This window comes from Coptis chinensis, chromosome 6, assembly GCF_015680905.1.
Source record: "Coptis chinensis isolate HL-2020 chromosome 6, ASM1568090v1, whole genome shotgun sequence".
Lineage (NCBI taxonomy): Eukaryota > Viridiplantae > Streptophyta > Magnoliopsida > Ranunculales > Ranunculaceae > Coptis > Coptis chinensis.
The window spans coordinates 64,425,130-64,444,209 of NC_141461.1; the positions used below are offsets into that span (position 1 = coordinate 64,425,130).

At 38.1% G+C, this 19,080-nt stretch overlaps 3 protein-coding genes across 3 annotated transcripts; 1 reads left to right on the forward strand and 2 right to left on the reverse strand.

Annotated features, from left to right (window-relative positions):
* Positions 1–54: 54 nt before the first annotated feature.
* On the reverse strand, positions 55–2,078 carry LOC147493935 (feruloyl CoA ortho-hydroxylase F6H1-3-like). Its single transcript, XM_086565771.1, has 2 exons — positions 1,529–2,078; positions 55–847 (listed from the first exon to the last, which is right to left on the reverse strand). Exons 1-2 carry the CDS (start codon positions 2,020–2,022, stop codon positions 274–276), a joined length of 1,068 nt encoding a protein of 355 aa, XP_086421897.1. The 5' UTR covers positions 2,023–2,078; the 3' UTR covers positions 55–273.
* An 8,313-nt stretch (positions 2,079–10,391) lies between these two features.
* Positions 10,392–13,343, forward strand: LOC147493936 (cytochrome P450 87A3-like). Its single transcript, XM_086567980.1, has 9 exons — positions 10,392–10,708; positions 10,794–11,118; positions 11,222–11,375; positions 11,429–11,712; positions 11,809–11,898; positions 11,999–12,077; positions 12,578–12,684; positions 12,802–12,929; positions 13,026–13,343. Exons 1-9 carry the CDS (start codon positions 10,506–10,508, stop codon positions 13,114–13,116), a joined length of 1,461 nt encoding a protein of 486 aa, XP_086424106.1. The 5' UTR covers positions 10,392–10,505; the 3' UTR covers positions 13,117–13,343.
* Positions 13,344–17,335: 3,992 nt separating this feature from the next.
* LOC147493937 (F-box/kelch-repeat protein At2g44130-like) lies at positions 17,336–18,628 on the reverse strand. Its single transcript, XM_086565776.1, has one exon. It carries the CDS (start codon positions 18,580–18,582, stop codon positions 17,560–17,562), a length of 1,023 nt encoding a protein of 340 aa, XP_086421902.1. The 5' UTR covers positions 18,583–18,628; the 3' UTR covers positions 17,336–17,559.
* Positions 18,629–19,080: the final 452 nt, after the last annotated feature.

Consider the following 19,080-nt stretch of genomic DNA (forward strand, 5'->3'; position numbering starts at 1 on the left):
GACAGTATGTATAGCTCATACTTGACGAAGACATAAAAAGCAAGGAGATGGAGGTGAGTAAAGTTTTCAATTTTTACATTCAGTTTATTAATCGAAAGTAAGAAGAAATTTATTTCGTTCTTAATACAACTTTTTCTGAGGGATGACACCTGAGAAAAGAAACTGCTTACAAACACCTTGGCAGGCACTTATTCTGGAATAAAGCTTTTTTAGGTGGATTGAGTTTTTATTATAAGATACTTGTACCGATGCCTTGTTCAGTTTAGAATAGACTCATATTTTTGCAAAGTCTATAGTCTTCTTCCCGTCATGGGCCTTGTTGAAGAAATGCTTAACATAGTCTGAATATAAAACCTGCTTATAAACTGGCTTCTCCCCCATTTCCAGTAGTTCTGGCAATGGGCCAATTGTATCATGAGGCCGTGGGTTGACAAATATAGGTACTGAGATCCGGTCGTTGCTTCCGTTTGCAACTACGCGATGCTCAATACTCTTGTAATGTCCATTGCTCATAATCTGTAATGCATCTCCAACATTGATGACAAGTGACCCAGTCATGGGAGGGACATGAATCCAGCCCTTGCCACCGATTCCTCGCACGTAAAGGCCTCCTATGTCGTCTTGAAGGAGGATAGTGAGTGTGGATACGTCTGAATGGCGGCCAACTCCCACAGTGAGTTCGGGGTTAGGACATTTAGGATAAAAGTTAAAGTTGATACGCTTGGAACCCGTCAACACCAATGATTTGGTCGCATCGATACTCATTACTTTTAGTCCTTCCATCAGAGCTTCTAAGAGTCTCCTAATAAGGAGCTCAGAACCCTTTATGAACTCCAGTGCATGCTCCCTGATTTAAACAGATGAATGTATTAGTCAGTAATTGGACAATCATTTAGCCTTTTAACTTACAAATGTACACTACTTCAATACTAGGGTTCCTAATGGTCTGGTTTGGCCCGAAATGAGCTTTGCTAGAACCTAGGGATGCAAACGGATAGGTTCGGATTCGGATATGACTGGATCCGAATCCGAATCCAAATCTGACGGATATTAAAAAATTTATCCGAATCCGATCTGAAAATTAATATTAATTAAAATTTTATTTTCTTTGAATAATTCATTTTACCACTATAAAAACTATTATAAATATATATATATTTGTCATTTATTATTATTATTTTGTTCTTATAGTTTTATAGTATTAGTTTATAATTTTATATAATATTTTATACAATAATAAATAAATAAATAAATTATATATAATAACTATTAATTTTTAAATCGATCGGATATTTTCGGATGCGATATGGCAATATCCGAATCCATATCCGAATCCGATATCCTAAATTTTCGGATAATATCCGATTTTTTTTTTAATCAATTCGAATCGGATTCGAATATTTGATATCCACTTGTACCCTACCGAACCCATCGAGTTACTTTTTAAGTTTTTAATAGTAAGTCAGACCTATCTACACACAAATTATTATGACTTCTGGATGTTATAAATAAAGTTCTGCTTGTTTACTTGCACTCTTTTGGCCAGAATGCATAAGCCTCTTCTTCAGAGGTATAGAAGAGGCTTAGGTAATCTTTCCACTCCAAGGATTCCTCTGCTTCAGGAACAAAACTGGTTCCATATCGAACGTTGTTCGTAAGTGAGTTCTCCTTGGTGTACATCATTTTCTCCTCAGCTGGTAACCCGAAGAACTTCTTGGTAGCTTCCTTAACATTCTCTAGAACTTCAACTGGCACCCCATGATTAGTAACCTGAAAGAAACCCCATTTCTCGGCTGCATCGCAGATTGATCTCATGACATGGGGATCATCCCATTTGGACATATCGATCACGGGTATGGACTCTTGTGTTACTACATTTTGCATGTCCATTCTCTCTTCTAGTGGTTGAATATATTGCTTTGGAACACTTTTTAGACCTGTTTCTGCAAGTCCTTTGACGCCATTGCCCTGTTTTGCGACGAACTCTGTTAGGTCCCGTGATTCGGATATAGCTGGAGCCATTGATTAAAAATGGGTGAGAGCTTGGAGTGTAAATACCAAAGAAAATAAAACTTAATGGTGCAAAATACAGGTATCATGAAAGACCATTTATAGGGTTAATTAAAATTAAATGGTAGGTACGAGACCAGCTCCTTGTTGCCTTTGAGTTCATTTAATTTGTAGCACGTCACTATTATGCTTTTAGGATTGTTAGTGACGAGTATTAACCTTTTCTTAGAACATAAAATGATTTTCCATGGTATGCTTCGGTTGATGGGATGACTTGATGAATATTTATTTGGTTTTCTCTAATGACAAACTTCCTTAATTTGTGTATGTATATATGTACTTAACTTGCCTATGAAGCAAATATTTACACAAAGTACAAATTTACACTACCACCTACCGTTATCCATCATCATAAAATAACGACACGGATGCATGGAAAATGGCAGAAATATACCTGAGTATGGCAAAGTGCAAAATTACAAGAGTTAATATGCCACTGAAGGACATGTCTAATAACCAGCCATCTGATATCGACAAATCATAGATTCATAGGAAATGATTTTTTCGTGATTATGCGTGGAATCGTGGATATGTTGAGTTAATAATGATTTATGAATTTTTACTTGCTATCGGTTTATATTTATGTTTCAGTGCCTAAATACTATGAGTCTATGAAGCACTTCTACGCGGACGCCCAAAAACTGATTCCTTAGTTTAAAAGTACAGACGGACTAATGGACCTGACTTGATCTATGCTTTGGGAATAGTGGATATGTAGTATAATTAAGATGGTGATCCTCAATGCATTGCACACAAGCTCCCACATTAGAAGTAGGTGTAGTTGGCAATTTGGGATATAAAACTCATGCGAGATGGCATGCTTCACAGCAAGTGAGTTTATTTACTTTGTGCATGCTTCACAGCACTTCTCCGTACTAGTACTAACGCTTGTTAATACTTTAATAATTGTCCATTTTCTATACTATTACATTGAACTTTAAAAGATATAACATTCAATGAAAAGTAAATGCATAAATCAAGCATGAACAAGTCTCTGATTAATTGATACAGGGTCTGTTGAGCTGTGGAACCGTCGAGCGTATGAAGTTCCGGTATCTCACCAGCAAGCTTTAGAGTTCTGAAACTTTTCGGAATTTCGATGATTTGTCGATATTTCGGCCTCAAACCTTTTCTCCCCTTTTTTTCTATGTACACCTATATAAAGGAAATAAATTAGGATTTTGAGACAACTTTGAGAGATTCATTTCTTGGGTATTGTGGGAGATCTATTGAGCTAGGGTTTGAGTGAGGCCTCTTGTTCTTGATTCTTGATACCTCTTGTAAACTCTCCAATCTTTCTTTATAAAGGAAACTTGGCTCTTGTGTGGATGTAGGTAACATTGCGAACCACCTAAATCTTTGTGTCTCTTTTGCATATTTACTTCCTTATTTATTGTTTGCTTGCATGGGTGATGATAAATTAGTGGCTTTGCTTGTTTGAGTTTGTTGTGATAACTACCAAAGTGGGTGGGGTGATTTTCTTGGTGTGAGCTCCAAGTTGAAATCATTGGGATAGAAAGTAACTAGATTGAGGTGTGACTTTCTAGTGAAATCTCCCAACAAGTGGTAATGAGAATACTGAGGATCAGAATAATGAGCTACGGGTGTGTGAGGAAAAAGACTCCACCTTTAGCATTGGAGGCTAGGTGTTTGAGGAAATTCCTCCGGGGTTCTCGCTTGTTGGTTTTGATTCAAGAAAGTCATGACGACCCCGACAAAGAAAGCTACAGGATAGAAGTTTGATGGAACAAACTTTGGCTATTGGAAGATGCAAATTGAGGGACGCTCTCTATCAAAAGGATTTGATGGAAACGCGTTGATAAGAAAGCCCGAGGAGATTCCGCAAGACAAATGGGATTTGCAGGATAGAAAGGCCTTGGCCACAATCCGATTGAGTCTTTCAAGCTCCGGTAGCCTTCAATATTAAGACCTCGAGAAGACGTGGAAGTCTCTCTCATGGAGGCACTTTTACTATGATGTATGAACAACCCCGACATGAACAAAGTCTATTTGATCACCAAGCTATTTAGTATGAGAATGTCGGAGGGACATCCTTCAGGATCACTTAAATGAATTCAACCAAACTAAGGATCAATTGGAGTCGGTTGAGATTACATTTAGTGATGAGGTGCTAGCTTTAGGCGATATTGGACAAATGCCTCCAAGTTGGAAGGCTACAATTCGCGGCTATTAGTGGCTCTCATGAATGACCAAGTTGAAGTTTGAGCACGTTGTTAGTATGGTACTAACCGAGGAAATTCGAGACAGGATTGTCCTTCATCTTCGGGCCTGGCATTGAGCAATCGAAAGTAGGGGAGAAATTCAAACAGAATCGTGGTAAGAAGAAGTGGAGGGGAGATCGAAATCTCAAGCCCCCAATTGCAAAGCGTTGAACACAAACCCTCGAGACATAAGTGAAGTGGTGTGCTATATATTGTGGTAGGCCGGCCACTATAGCCCCAATTGTCCGGCACCAAAAAACAACAACAACATTAATAAGAACAAGAAAAGAATCAAAGAAGCTAATGTTGTTGAGATGGTAGATGACGCTTTTGATATGTTCGATGGAGCACAAGAAGGAGTCTTGGGTACTTGATTCCGCGATCTTTCCATGCTACCTCACATCGAGTTCCTGAGAACTACACCGGCGGTGACCTTGGAAACGGTCTTTCGGTGATGACCAACCTTGTGACATTGTCGGCAAGGGTGTGTCAAGATGAATGGCTCGTCATGGTTATTGAGGGACGCCGATTACACGTTTGGATTGAGGAAGAATTTGATTTCGGGCACCGCAATTGGCAAGTGAAGGATTTGTTACGATCTTCACCGGTGATACTTGGAAGGTCTCCGGCGGTTCATTGATTGTTGCAAATGGTAAGAAAGATGGTACTTTCTACATGACCGCACATGGTTGTGAGTCGATTGTCGTGGCACATGGCAAAGAGGATCCGAATGTTTGGCACCGCAGACTTGGTCACATGAGTGAAAAGGAATGAAAATCCTTCACTCTTTCCGGTAAACTCTCAAAGTTTCAAATCGACCGAAATTGACTTCGTGAGAACTGTGTATTTGGAAAGGAAGCGGGTGAGTTTTCAGAGAATGGGTCGGGACCGGAAAGCAAGAAGGCTTGAGTTGATTCATACTGAGATGTCCGGGGCCGCCTAATGTCTCTTCACTTGGCGGAAAAGTCATATTTTGTGACTTTCATTGATGACCATACTAGGAAGGTGTGGGTCTATTTCTTGAGACACAAGTCGAGTATTTGAAGTATTCAAGACTTGGAAGGCCATGGTTGAGAATGAGACAAGCTTGAAAGTAAAGAAGTTGAGATCCGACAACGGTGGAAGTATGAGGATTCAGGTTTTAAGAATCTTGTCTCGACAATGGCATCAAGATGGAAAAGACTTTGCGAGGGGACACCTCCAGCCAAATGGGGTTGCAGAAGCGGATGAATAGAACATTGACAGAGAGAGCTAGGTGTATCGCATTACTTGAGCGGGCTTGCCCAAGCAGTTTGGGCGTAGAAAGTGTTAACCCTGGCCTTACTTACGATCAATAGAGGACCATCATTACCTTTGGATTTTAAGATTCCGGAGGAAGTGTGGGAGGGGGAAGGATGTGAACCTTTCCCATTTGAAGGTGTTTGGTTGTGTGTCCTATGTCCACATTAGTGACCAAGCTAGAAGCAAGCTTGATGCTAAGTCACTAAAGTGTACCTTCATCGGCTATGGCGGTGATGATTTTGGGTATCGCTTTTGGGATGATCAAAATCGGAAAATCATTAAATAGTAGAGATGTTGTGTTTAATGAGAAGGTGATGTACAAGACGAGATGAAGCCAAACCAAGGAATCGGGTACGCAGAGCCGCACAGTATGTTGAGTTGGAAGACTTGATGTAAGTCGGTATAGTGGGAGCCCCACAGTCAGAGGATGACAGTAGTAGTGACTCAGAGAATAATGAGGATACTACACCACCGAGTCCATCTCCACCTCGTCCCCCAAGGAAGACATCCAGGCCACATGTACCGAGTACGAGATATCCACCCTCCACCTATGTGAATTACTTGCTACTTACTGATGGTGGCGAGCCTCAATGCTATGATGAAGCATTAGAGGTGAGTGATGCAAGCAAGTGGGAGCTTGCTATGCAAGATGAGATGAAGTCCCTCATCTCTAGTGGCACGTGGGAGTTAGCCAAACTACCCATGGGCAAGAAGGCTCTACAGAACAAATGGGTGTTTAGAGTCAAAGAGGAACATGATGGTTCCCAGAGATACAAAGCGAGGCTAGTAGTCAAGGTTTTTGTGAAAACCAGGCGCCGACTTCCGAGAGATATTCTCCCCCCAGTGGCCCAAATACTATTCGGTCGGTGTTGAGTATTGTTGCAGCGTGAGAAGATTTGTATCTTGAGCGGTTGGATGTTAAAACTACCTTCCTCCATGGTGACCTAGTTGAGGAAATTTACATGCAAAGAACCGAGAGGGTTTCATCAAGAAGGGTAAAGAGAAAATGGTATCTGCAGGCTCGAAAAGAGCTTGTATGGTTTAAAGCAAGCCCCTAGGCAAGCGGTAATGCGAGAAGTTTGATAACTTCATGCAAGGAAATGGCTACTATAAGTGCAACGCCGACCATTGTTGCTACTTGAAGAGGTTCGACTCCACCACGCCATCCTGTTGCTATATGTTGATGATATGTTAGTAGCAAGTTCGATATGTGAAAATTGGGAGATTGAAAGAGAAGTTAGCAAGTGAGTTCTCTATGAAGGACTTGGGTCTAAAAACAGATTCTAGGGATGAGGATCGAGAAGAGATAGGCATAAAGGTATTCGAGCAGTTGTCTCAGTGAGTATATTGAGAAGGTATTGAAGAGGTTCAACATGGGTAGTCTGAGAAACCGGTTTGCACACCTTTGGCGATCCACTTCAAGTTGTCCAAGGAACACTCTCCCAAGATGTTGAGGAAAGAAACTTCATGGCTAAGGTACCATCACCCTCTGCCATTAGAAGTCTTATGTATGCCATGGTTTGTACTGCCGTCCGGATATAGCCCAAGCGGTGGGGAGTCACAAGATAGATTTATGTATAATCCCTGGCAAGCAACATTGGGAAGCCGTGAAGTGGATATTGAGATATCCGAGAGGTAATCTGAGAAAATGCCTATGTTATGGAAGGGGTGTTGTGAACCTGCAAGGGTATGTGGATGCCGATTTTGCAGGAGAAGTAGATCGCAGAAGAAGCACTACTGGTTATGTCTTTACAGTAGGTGCTACTGCAGTGAGTTGGATTTCTCGATTCTGAGATTGTTGCTTTGTCACCACGAAGCGAGTATGTGGACGCTACTGAGAGGCAAGCAAAGAGATGATCCGTTTCACGAGGGACTGATGAAAGAGCTTGGGATGAAGCAAGAGAGAAGTGTGTTACACAGTGACAGTCAGAGTGCTATACATCTTGCTAAGAATTCCGCCTTTCATTCTAGGACCAAGCACATTGGTCTCCGGTATCATTTTATCCGATCTACATAGAGGATGAGGTTTTGGCACTTGAGAAGATCCGGGAGTGAGAATCCGGCGGATATGTTGACCAAGACCGTGCCTACTGAGAAGTTGAAGTTGTGTTCAACCTCGGTGGGTCTTCTTGCTTGAAGACCATGATAGATGAGCTGAGTGTTTCTTTAGTAAATTGGAATTGGATGGAGTTGTTACAATTGAGATGTGATGTGCATGTAGAATCTCGAAGGTTCCAAGTGGGAGATTGTTGAGCTGTGGAACCGCCGGTAATATGAAAGCTCCGGTATCTCACCAAAGCAAGCTTTAGAGTTCAAACTTTTCGAATTTCAACGATTTGTCGATATTTCGCCCCAAACCTTTTCTCCCATTTTTTCTATGTACACCTATATAAAGGAAATAGATTAGGGTTTGAGACAACTTTGAGATTCATTTCTTGGGTATTGTGGGAGCTCTATTGAGCTAGGGTTTGAGTGAGGCCTCTTGTTCTTGATTCTTGATACCTCTTGTAAACTCTCCAATCTTTGCTATAAAGGAAACTTGGCTCTTGTGTGGATGTAGGTAACATTTACCGAACCACCTAAATCTTTGTGTCTCTTTGCATATTTACTTCCTTATTTATTGTTTGCTTGCTATGGGTGATGATAAATTAGTGGCTTTGCTTATTTGAGTTTGTTGTGATAACTACCAAAGTCTTGGGTGGGTGATTTTCTTGGTGTGAGCTCCAAGTTGAAATCATTTGGGATAGAAAGTAACTAGATTGAGGTGTGACTTTCTAGTGAAATCTCCCAACAGGGTCTTTATATATGAATCTGGAATCAAGAATGGACATTTTTTAGATGCATTGAAAACTCAAATTGTTGATCATGATCCATATGACCCCCCTAGAATCCCGGCTAGTGATGACATTTTCTTGGTGCCACAATCGCCACGGGTTGTTCGAAAATGCATACAACGCCTTACGAAGTGGTTGCCGAAGATGGAGCTTAGGGGCAAACCGCCCCCCAATACCTATATTCAATCGAATCGGATGCACGATGACATTAACCATACTTGAGAATTTTTTGATCGATATTCACATTACCATAGCCCCTACCACCATCAAGCATAGAACAAGGCTATTAAATCTGCACATATGAAAATGACTCGTCCAAATTTTGCAGCCCGTACTCCATGACAAACTCGATGCCCCCAAACCTTGTTTGCTCATGCTTAGTATACTAGCCCAAATTTCTTCAAAGATCTATTTTGAAATCAATCGAAAACTTTACAATTGCCAAAACGTAACGAATACAAAATTTGATCAATTAACATCGAGAACTCGAAAGTCACTAATAATTTGTAAGCAAAAACTACAAATGCAGGATCAAGAAAAACAATTGCGTGCAAACAATCCAAATAAACAAAATAAGTGTATATAAGAGTTTTGGGATGATACTTTGGGACTCACTTATGTGTGTTGTGCTTGCGAAAATTTCTTCTTAGGAACGAAAAATGATTAAAAAAGGTATTGAACTTTACAAGTTTTGACAATATGGGGACTAAATTTTTTTTTTCAGACAATTTGGGGACCAAACTTTTTAATTTTTGCAATGTGGGGACATGTGTAACATGACATCTAAATTTCTCACACGGTGTTTCACAATTCGAATTAATTTCTATGGTTATGAGGTTGTAGAATGTTAGCATGGTGTATAACAATGTATGTAATTTGTGAATTATGAAACACCGTGTGAGAAATTTAGACTACATGTGTAACTAGTTCTTACATTGCAAAAATTAAAAAAATTGGTTCTCAAATTGACGGAAAAAATAGTCTAGTCTTCATATTGTCAAAACTTGTAAAGTCCGATACCCTTTTTAGTCGTTTTTCATCTTAGGAAAGATCATCCTAAGATTGTTAAAGAAATCATGACTAGGAAGTAAGACTACTATCTCTACTTTCTTAGGCTCGACTGTAAGATGACTATGATGTTATCTTATGTATGTTAGGTTTGAAGCCTGTCGGTATAGTGTGGTTGTTTTCCTCCTTTTAATGATATAACTCTTAGGGAGGCTTGTACGGTTTAATTTTTTGCAATAATAACAGGTGGGGGTCGGCCTTAGTCCCAGCTTAATTTTTTTTTTTTTTTTTTAAAAAAAAAAAAAGAAGAAGTTGTTGATAGGAAATATTGGAACCTAGGCTAAGAGATTTTCCTTCTCGATAGAACAGGAGGAAAATACTTTCGGCGCGATGGTGTTTGGTTTTGGCGATGGAAAAGAGGTGCATGGCAGATTGGAGGGCTTGGTTTCTTGAAACCACCGAGGAATAATGATAAGTGGGTCTGGGCTCGTTGGAAAAGATAGTTACTGTGTTACTGAGGACAATTATCTTGTGAGTAAATAAATTAATGATCACTAGTAAATAATCGAATCGAAAACTCCAACTGGGGTGTAATGTCATCTTCAAGCTAGCGATCTCATTTAATACCTCAACCTTGCTATCCTAGAAGATCAAGTTCGATCACTGAGCTGGATACCTAGTTGGAAGTTGTCCTACTAGTTGCTTGGGTATGCTAGTCTTTTTCTTAGCACGTATATGATATACCTAGCCGCAAAACCTACAGGTTAAAGCTTTGCAATTTTCACATTAAAGAAAGTAGGACAATAACAATGAACTTAATAGCTAGTTTACGCAGCATGCTTTTGTTTTTAGTTGTTATTAAGGATTCCGTTGGATGACCTTCACTTGAGGTTAAAATAGGTTGCATTCCTTTTAAATTTTAAATTTTTGGCTCATAATAGTTGCCAATTGTTAATGAATAGGTCCTACCTCCAAACTCTAGGTTCATGTAGTGTGGCAACCTATATAAGTACTTTTCATTTCTAGAGGAAATACAAAATTTAGTCTCTTCTCTGCTCAACATTTCAACACACTGAGAACTTGAGAAGAGATGTGGCCTCTTGCATTGTGCTTAGTTGCTCTGGTCGTGATTGTATGGACGACAAATTGGATCTATAAATGGAGCAATCCAATATGTAATGGAAAACTTCCGCCGGGTTCCATGGGATTGCCAGTACTTGGAGAAACCATCCAGTTTTTCAAATCTCAGACGTCTTTCGATATACCTCCTTTCATCAAAGATAGGATGAAAAGGTTACACACGCATACAGAACATATATAGCTAACTTCTACATATGTGTGTGCACTTTTAACACATTTTATTCTATTGTTTATACAGATATGGCCCAGTTTTTAAGACTAATTTGGTGTGTCATCCCGTAGTAGTATCGACTGACCCCGAATTTAGCCATTTCATTTTCCAAGAAGAAGGAAAATCTGTTGTATTTTGGTACATGGATTCTTTCATGAAACTTATTGGGCAGGATAAATTGACAACGTCAACTGGTGCTATGCACAAGTCCCTCAGAAACATGGTTATGGATCACTACAGTCCTAACAAACAGAAAGAGAAGATTCTGTTTGAAATTGAAGATGTGGCAAGGAGAAACTTGGCCATTTGGTCTAAACAAGATTCTGTTGAAGTCAAAGAAGTCGTTACAACGGTAACTTCAGCTCCATACTCTTTCTCATTTTATAGATCCTTTGAGCGTTTGTGTTCTCTGTTCTTTAATTTGTTGACGAAAACGTACATTTTAACTTCTGCAGATGTCATTTGGTCTTAGTTCAATGAAAACAATGAGTTATGATCCATCCATGCATGCTGAGAATTTGAAAGATAGGTTTACAACCTTTCTCAAAGGCCTCATCTCCTTTCCACTTGATATCCCTGGGACTGTTTTTAATAAATGTCTCAAGGTATGTACTAATTAACTTGTTCTTGATATCTTTTTTGCTTTCAGTTTATTTATTAAGGTGACATTAATTTAGCTGGCTTCTTAACCATGTTCAGGACAAAAAGAGCTTTGAAATTTATCAAGGTCATGGTGAATGAGAGATTCTATTCTACTAAGAAGCATGGAGATTTCCTTGATGTTTTAGTTGAAGAGATGAAGAAAGAGGAACCCCTATATAATGTAGAAAGTGCTGCTTATTTTCTCTTCGCAATTCTCTTTGCCAGTTTCGAGACAGTTTCCTTGGCACTAACTTTAGCAATTAATTTTATTTCCGAACACCCGTCAGTGTTGAAGGAATTAACGGTTTGTCGTCCTCCAATTTTCCATCTATTTTCCCACTGTTAATAATTAACAATTTTTCATTTCATTTTGGTTGTTATTGGTTTTTCCTCTTATTAGGACGAGCATGAGGCGATACTGAAAAACAGGGAAAATGTGGATTCTTCACTAACATGGAATGAGTATAAATCTATGACTTTCACATCTCATGTAAGTGTATAAGTCTTGAAATATTGCATGTATTTCACAAAAGGAGCCGTCAAATCGGCAGTGGATAAGTTCTTACCTATATGGCTATATCGTATTACAGGTTATTGATGAAACACTTAGGCTAGCAAATATCGCCCCATTCGTTCTCAGAAGAGCTATAAAAGAGATTCATGTAGACGGTAAGTGCATCAGTGGCAAAATCATTCATGTAGTACTTAAATGGATTTATTTACATATCATTAGGCAAGGCTTAAAACTCCTGGTGTGGGCCTATTTAAGTATTTATATCTCGACACGCCCTGACGCCCCCTAACTTGCGGCGTAACATGAGCCTAACACGAGGACTTTCATTTTCATTACTGACATGGAGTACCCATGGGCTCTAGGGGGCAAATCTTGAAATAACTTGCTTTAGTACCATCTTACGGAGCATCCAACTGGCAATCATTGGCTTATTCAAAGTCCCAATCTTGATCACACTATTTGTCTCAAGTCTCAGCTGTCAGAACTAGATTTTTAAAGGCTAGTTATTTCTATAGGAATCAATCTGCCCTTCTGAGCCTATGGCCCCATGGGAAGGATATACCTAGCTAGCTTGTACCAAAAAACACTAAGCCAATCTCGGACTAGGCCTTATATCTGATGTTAAAATGAATTGGGGATATTTCTCCATTCTCAGGATACACAATTCCAGCAGGTTGGACAATCATGGTGTGCCCTCCAGCCCTTCACCTGAACCCCGAAAAGTACGAAGATGCACTTACTTTCAACCCATGGCGATGGAAGGTGTGTCATGCTTTGATGTATCACAGCAGTAATTTCTGAAACAATTCCTGAATCTTAAATACACTACTAGTACAAAGTCTGAAGTTCGATCTATCCTGATTCCCTACCATAATTCAGGGCCAAGGATCAAATACAGCATCCAAGAGCTTCATGGCTTTTGGTGGAGGAATGAGACAATGTGCTGGAGCAGAATTCGCAAAGTTGCAACTGTCAGTTGTTCTCCATTTCTTGGTCACGAAATATAGGTAACTTTGAGTGCCTTGTAACTTTCAGCTTGCACAAAATTTGATAGCACTGCCTACATATTTCAACATTTTAACATAATGTTGGAATTATTTCAGGTGGACTAAAATCAAGGGAGGGGAAATAGTCAGGAATCCAGGAATAGTATTTCCTAATGGATTACACATCAAAGTTACTGAAAACAGTTAAAGGCAGTCAAGTTTATAGTATGCCGGGGCAGATTAATTATGTATATCCATTTCTGTTTTTAGTCCTAATTGTGTAAAATTGTAGAGACGAGTTATTTTCAGTGTACATAAAATCAAAGTGTCTGGATTAATCATCTGCCGGGTAGGTATTGATTGGAGACCAGGCATGCAAATTCCTTTTACTCCAACTCATGGATGTGCATCCAATGATTTTTATGGATTGTTTAAGTTGGAGATTACAAAACTACGTAGTGTTTAACTTTTCAGATGGGTGATCTAAGTCAGTAACAGTCTAATAGAGTGATATGTCTGTACGACTGTACATCCATCCATCCCTTAAGATAATTAGAAGATGTGAAGGCTCTCACAATCCACTCAGAACAGACCCAACAATGCAGGATTTCGATTCTTGACGTTGTAGTGTATGGCCCAAAACAAATCCTTAATGGATCAATTCTGCATATAAGTTGGATCATAAATTTAGGCCCAAATACATAAATTGACTAAAAATTTCGATTTTAGGGTTGGATGAACAATAATTATGGGTTTATGATAAATACGGGCTGACATCAGCATCTATCATTAATAATTTCGCTATAAGAACATTTTCAGGTTGACGTCAACAAGTTATTTTTTATTAATACCAATTATGATCTTTTTTGATATACATGCAAACACCACTATGCATGTATAATATGCATTGTATGTGTATATCAACATGCACACACTATTATACATGTGTAAACACTACTATACAAGTGCATAACACACATACAAATACTATTATGGATGTATATATCACACATATATACACATGCACACACTATTATGCATGTGTGTATATAACAAACATACAAACATCACTATGCATATGTACAATATGAAATAAATTAAATTTCTCATGTTAGTTTTAACATAAAATGTGAGTGTGCTGAGATGGTCAAAAACAAAATTGAAAAGTAATGTGGGAGTTTTTCCCACTGACCACAACATTTTGATTTTGATTTAACTGATAAAAACTTAAATGAGAATAATATCGTTTTTCAGCAGTAGTCAACCCGGTTTGTCCTTAAACTATAATTATCTGCCGACCCAAACTGAAACTAAATTAATCTCCAATTCTTTTCAAAATACAATGGACATAATCTTATTTCCTATCGTTTGAGAACCAATCATAAAGTGGAAACATTTATGAAATAGGGAAAAAAAAACTTATCCAAATATGTGGAGAATAATTTATAATATTAGATCATTGATATGAGGTTTGAATCCTATATATATCTAAACTATATTGACAAATCTTGAAGCACACAATAGTTTATGCGTGTATTATATCTTATTATATTAGAAAAATGTGGGATTGAGGAATAGTGATTTGTTATCATAAGGGTAAATTAGTAATTTTTCTTAATAATTTATTATTTTTTGCCAAAAATAAATCACCAGTGATTGACAAATGTCATAAAATGCTTTTTAATAATAAGAAATGACATTTCTGCTTTTGTAACGGATACAGATCCACTGTTTTGTGTACGGTGGTAGAATCGTTATTTTGTGATTTTACGGTGACAATTTCTTAATTTCGTGATTTATTATTATTTTTTGGAGTGGTAAAATGGTAATTTGACCATGGTAAATGTGCAAATAGAATATGTTCACAGGGCAAATTTATAAAAAAAAAAAAAAAAACTATCACATCAGGAGACCCAGCCATATTTTGAGAAACAAAAAATACGTGTGGATACACGGGCATAGAGGCCAGTACCGTTTAAGGAGGGCAAAGGGACAGAGACAGAGATAGTGAATATACACAACCGGCCATGCACTAGGGCTGCTCCCAGCCTCTCGCTTTCAAATAATTGCAGATTTTCCAAAAGATGATGCACAGCCGCACAGGAGCACAATTGACTGGGAAATGAATTATCACATCACTGGCTTCTGTGGCCATCGTACTTTTGGACTACCATAGGAAAAAAACAGACATTGCAGTACGCCTGAAAATAGTAATGGTCGCCCGGTCTGTTGAGACAATCGGATACTCTATTAGGTAATTATTATTGGCATTTTGCTGGTAAAAACCTAGGCCATTATTATGCATGGTCAGTCACTCAGTTGAGTTATTAGTTATTACTCGTTGAGTAAACTCAGATCTGCAAGTCTCTCTCCAACCTAAATAGTATGTCATACCCACCACTATAAACATGAACATGGCATGATCAACTGATCTGAGCAATTCGGTTCCTGCCAGAAAGCAAATATCAGTCATAAACTCGTAACAACAGTAGATAGTAATGATATGCAACTGACATATCAATTATCAATGTCCTTATCTCGTGGGCAGACTTGTTCATATAAATTTTGTTTCCTCACGTAAGGTTTCATGACTTTCATCTGACTCGAGTATGATATATCCAAGTTGCTTAATAGCTGAGCACGAGGGGCGGCGGGTTAAGGTAATTGACATCATACTTTTAGACATACCAATATGGTATACTATGATGTATATTGCCTTCATCAATGGCCAATTGGTTTTGAATCCAATGCTAGTCGTTGCTATTGATAATTCAGTGATCATGACTAAGAGCTTACAATAACATGATATTACTCACTCATTGCTTTTGTCAACTAACAAAATTTGATCCTCTCGTAAAAAAAAAAAAAAAAAAAATTGATCCCAGTTTTCACTTATCCATTTAGATCGATAACGTCGGTGTTTGACATCACAGTTTCATTATTTCCAACTTCAAAGATAAGATAGAATAAGCATGGCGGCGTCCACGATCATGTATCCATCACAAAAAGGAATTGCGAAATATAGGAAGTAGAGCAGTACCACAAGAAATATATGTTCTATTGCTTCAGTCCGAAACTCCTCAAGAAAGTAGAGGGAATTATTATGCTTTTGAATGTAGTCACAAGCATAATTTGGAATTTCGGAATTTTTGGAATTCCGACAAATCCAAAATTCGAAATTTATTAAATTTCAATCCTTATTATATTTGGAATTTCGGATATTTTCAGAATTTCAAATATTTGGATTCTATATTCGAATTCGTTTTTGAAAAAACCGAAATTTTGGATGGAATTCAAGTTTCGTTCGAATCACAAACTATGGTCACAAGTCACAACTCATAAAATGAAGAGATTAATTTTGTGGACATACAATTATTTGTTGTCCGCAAGACCTCACGTGTTGATTGGTGGAGAGACTGCCTTTAAAACTATTTATCTGCCCCTCAAAAAAAAAAAACTGTTTATAGGCCAAACAAAGTGTTTGAACCAATGAGAAGATGTTGTTTGTGGATGAATACAAGGCCCAAAATATCGATATCGATGAATATATCGGTGTACCCAAAACCCGATATATATATCGATATATCTATTTTTTGGTAACTAGTCAAACTATTTAAAATATTAAAATATCGGATATATTGGAAATATATTAGAAATATCGGATTTATATTAAAAAATAGTCAAAAAATCAATCGATATATATCATAAATATCGGATATATCGATTATATTGGTGATATAAAGTTTTATATTGGAAATTCCGATATATATCGGAAAAAAAGAATTCTATTTTCGGTGGATATATGTCAGAAATATCGATGTCGGTGTACCAAAATACTGATATATATCGGTAATATTTTGGTCGTTGGATGAATATAGTCTATTTCACGTTGAACTCAGAGTACCCAAACAGTACATAGCTGAACTGTTTTCGCAAATTGAAGAACAGATAAGATATAAAAAGGATGTTATCTCTAATTGTCTGTAGATTAACTTTAAATGTGACCTCTACTGATTTTTTTTTGAGAGCAAAAGGGACCTCTAATGATATTGATATGTATCGACAGGCCACACTACCGTGTCTCTTGATGGCTCGATGCATATGCCCGTCAAATGTGGTGACTAATTAATTATTTATTTTCTTTCAAACAGCGCGCTAATTAATCGTTGAACGAGGTTTCTGTTTACAATGATTTTTGCTTCTTATCACCAATAATAATAATTATAAGTCAATAATTATAATTAGCGCCCTTCTTATCACTACAGGCAACTTGTTTTGGATTGTTATTTCGCCAATAATTATAAGTCAAATAAACAAGGCCTAGGCTAATTAAACCTCTTGAAATAATTACATAAAAAAGAGTACTACAATTTACAGAAAGATAATAATTATAAGTCAATAATTATAATTAGCGCCCTTCTTATCACTACAGGCAACTTGTTTTGGATTGTTATTTCGCCAATAATTATAAGTCAAATAAACAAGGCCTAGGCTAATTAAACCTCTTGAAATAATTACATAAAAAAGAGTACTACAATTTACAGAAAGAAAACTAAAAGAGTTTTCAAATCTCTATGCAGCAACCTGACTGAACAAAGCCAGAGAACTCATTTTGCACCTCTATTTTATTCAAACTACACTTTTCGAGTTTTCAAATCTCTATACAGCAACCTGACTGAACAAAGCCACAGAACTCATTTTGCATCTCTATTTTATTCAAACAACACTTTTCCCCCTCCTTCATTTGAATCATGTAGAATTCTTGACTAGCACCTTGGTAAGCCGAGCCAGTCACAAGAGTCAACTCACCAAATTCAACTCCACATACTCCAACTCGCACCGCTGAGTCTAACTCAGCTAAGCAAATCAAAGTCTCATGTTCTTTACTCACACCCACATTCCACCTCGGACATTTTCCTTCTATCCACACCCCTTCAACTCGCCTCCATTGACTCGTTTCCAGTTCATAAAACTCAGCGCTCCCTCTAAACTTTCCTTGTTCCTCTGTTCCATAACCACTAACGACACAAAACTCATTCCCAATCACCACACCTTCACATTCATCACGTTCTTCATTCATCTGCGTCAATTTAGTCCAGGCGTCATTTATGACGTTGTATGACCAAGCTGATTTTAATGCATTTTTGTTCTCATCATGACCACCAGCAATGTAGACCTGTCCATTTAATGCTGCGGAAGCGAAGAATGATCGCTTCGACGGCATATCTTTGCCTTGTCGCCATTCCCGAGTCGTGAAGTCGTAAACAAACACGTCCATAACAGGGTCCCAACTCACTGGGTTCCATCCACCCATTACAATGAGCTTGCCTTCCACACAAGTTAACTGAGAAAACAAAGGAAGCCCAAATGGGTATTTTGGAATCGGGTCGAGTCGCGCCCATGACGTATTTTTCGGGTCATAGATAGTAATCCCATAAGATAGTTGTGCAGTGGGTTTTTGAATTTTCGTGTCGGGTTGAACCGGAAGAGATTGAACTAGGCAAGCTAGTTTATGGGTAAACCCGGATTGCTTTCTTTGTTTGTAAAACTCATTACTCTCTAGAATCTCTCTCCAACGACGACAAACTTGGCTAGCTATTTGGTGAGTTGTGTATGAAAATCGAGTCATGCACTCAAAACCGATTTCTTCTGGTAGACCTGGTATTGTTTCCATCTGTCTTTCAAGACGATTCTCTTTCTGTGTTTCTTGAGTTTCAGACTGAAATGTGGTATTTATAGACAAACAAGAGGATCTCCGAGTTTAATAAGTAAGCAATAATCAAATGCCACGTGTCGAATACCGCATGTATATAGAAGAAGTCCAGAACATGACCAAGTTTGTTTTTGTTTTTTCGAAATATTTAGAGAGTTAAAAACAAACCCACCTGACAAGTTGTAAAAACGTAGGATGGATTGATGGAACTATGGATAATATGGGTCCCACTAGAAATGGATGTAAATATTGTCGTCTAGTACAACAGTATCCAGCTGAAGTTAGTAAACTCGAAGTAGCTTGTTGACACGTGGACGGATAGAGCGAACTTTTGCTGTATAAACGTCGGCGGACCATTGATTCTTTCTTCATATCTTTTTTTTGGCTTATCAGCTTATCCAAACCTATGTCATGATTGGTAAAAATAGTGGGTCCATCAAGTTTTGATAGATCAGTTTA

Coding starts and splice junctions, on each gene's coding strand:
- LOC147493937 (XM_086565776.1), bottom strand. CDS start 18,582: ATGGAAACAATACCAGGTCTACCAGAAGAAATCGGTTTTGAGTGCATG.
- LOC147493935 (XM_086565771.1), bottom strand. CDS start 2,022: ATGGCTCCAGCTATATCCGAATCACGGGACCTAACAGAGTTCGTCGCA. Junction 848..1,528: donor TTCTGGCCAAAAGAGTGCAA/GTAAACAAGCAG, acceptor TGTTTAAATCAG/GGAGCATGCACTGGAGTTCA.
- LOC147493936 (XM_086567980.1), top strand. CDS start 10,506: ATGTGGCCTCTTGCATTGTGCTTAGTTGCTCTGGTCGTGATTGTATGG. Junction 11,376..11,428: donor TAATAAATGTCTCAAGGTAT/GTACTAATTAAC, acceptor TTATTTATTAAG/GTGACATTAATTTAGCTGGC. Junction 12,685..12,801: donor TCAACCCATGGCGATGGAAG/GTGTGTCATGCT, acceptor ACCATAATTCAG/GGCCAAGGATCAAATACAGC.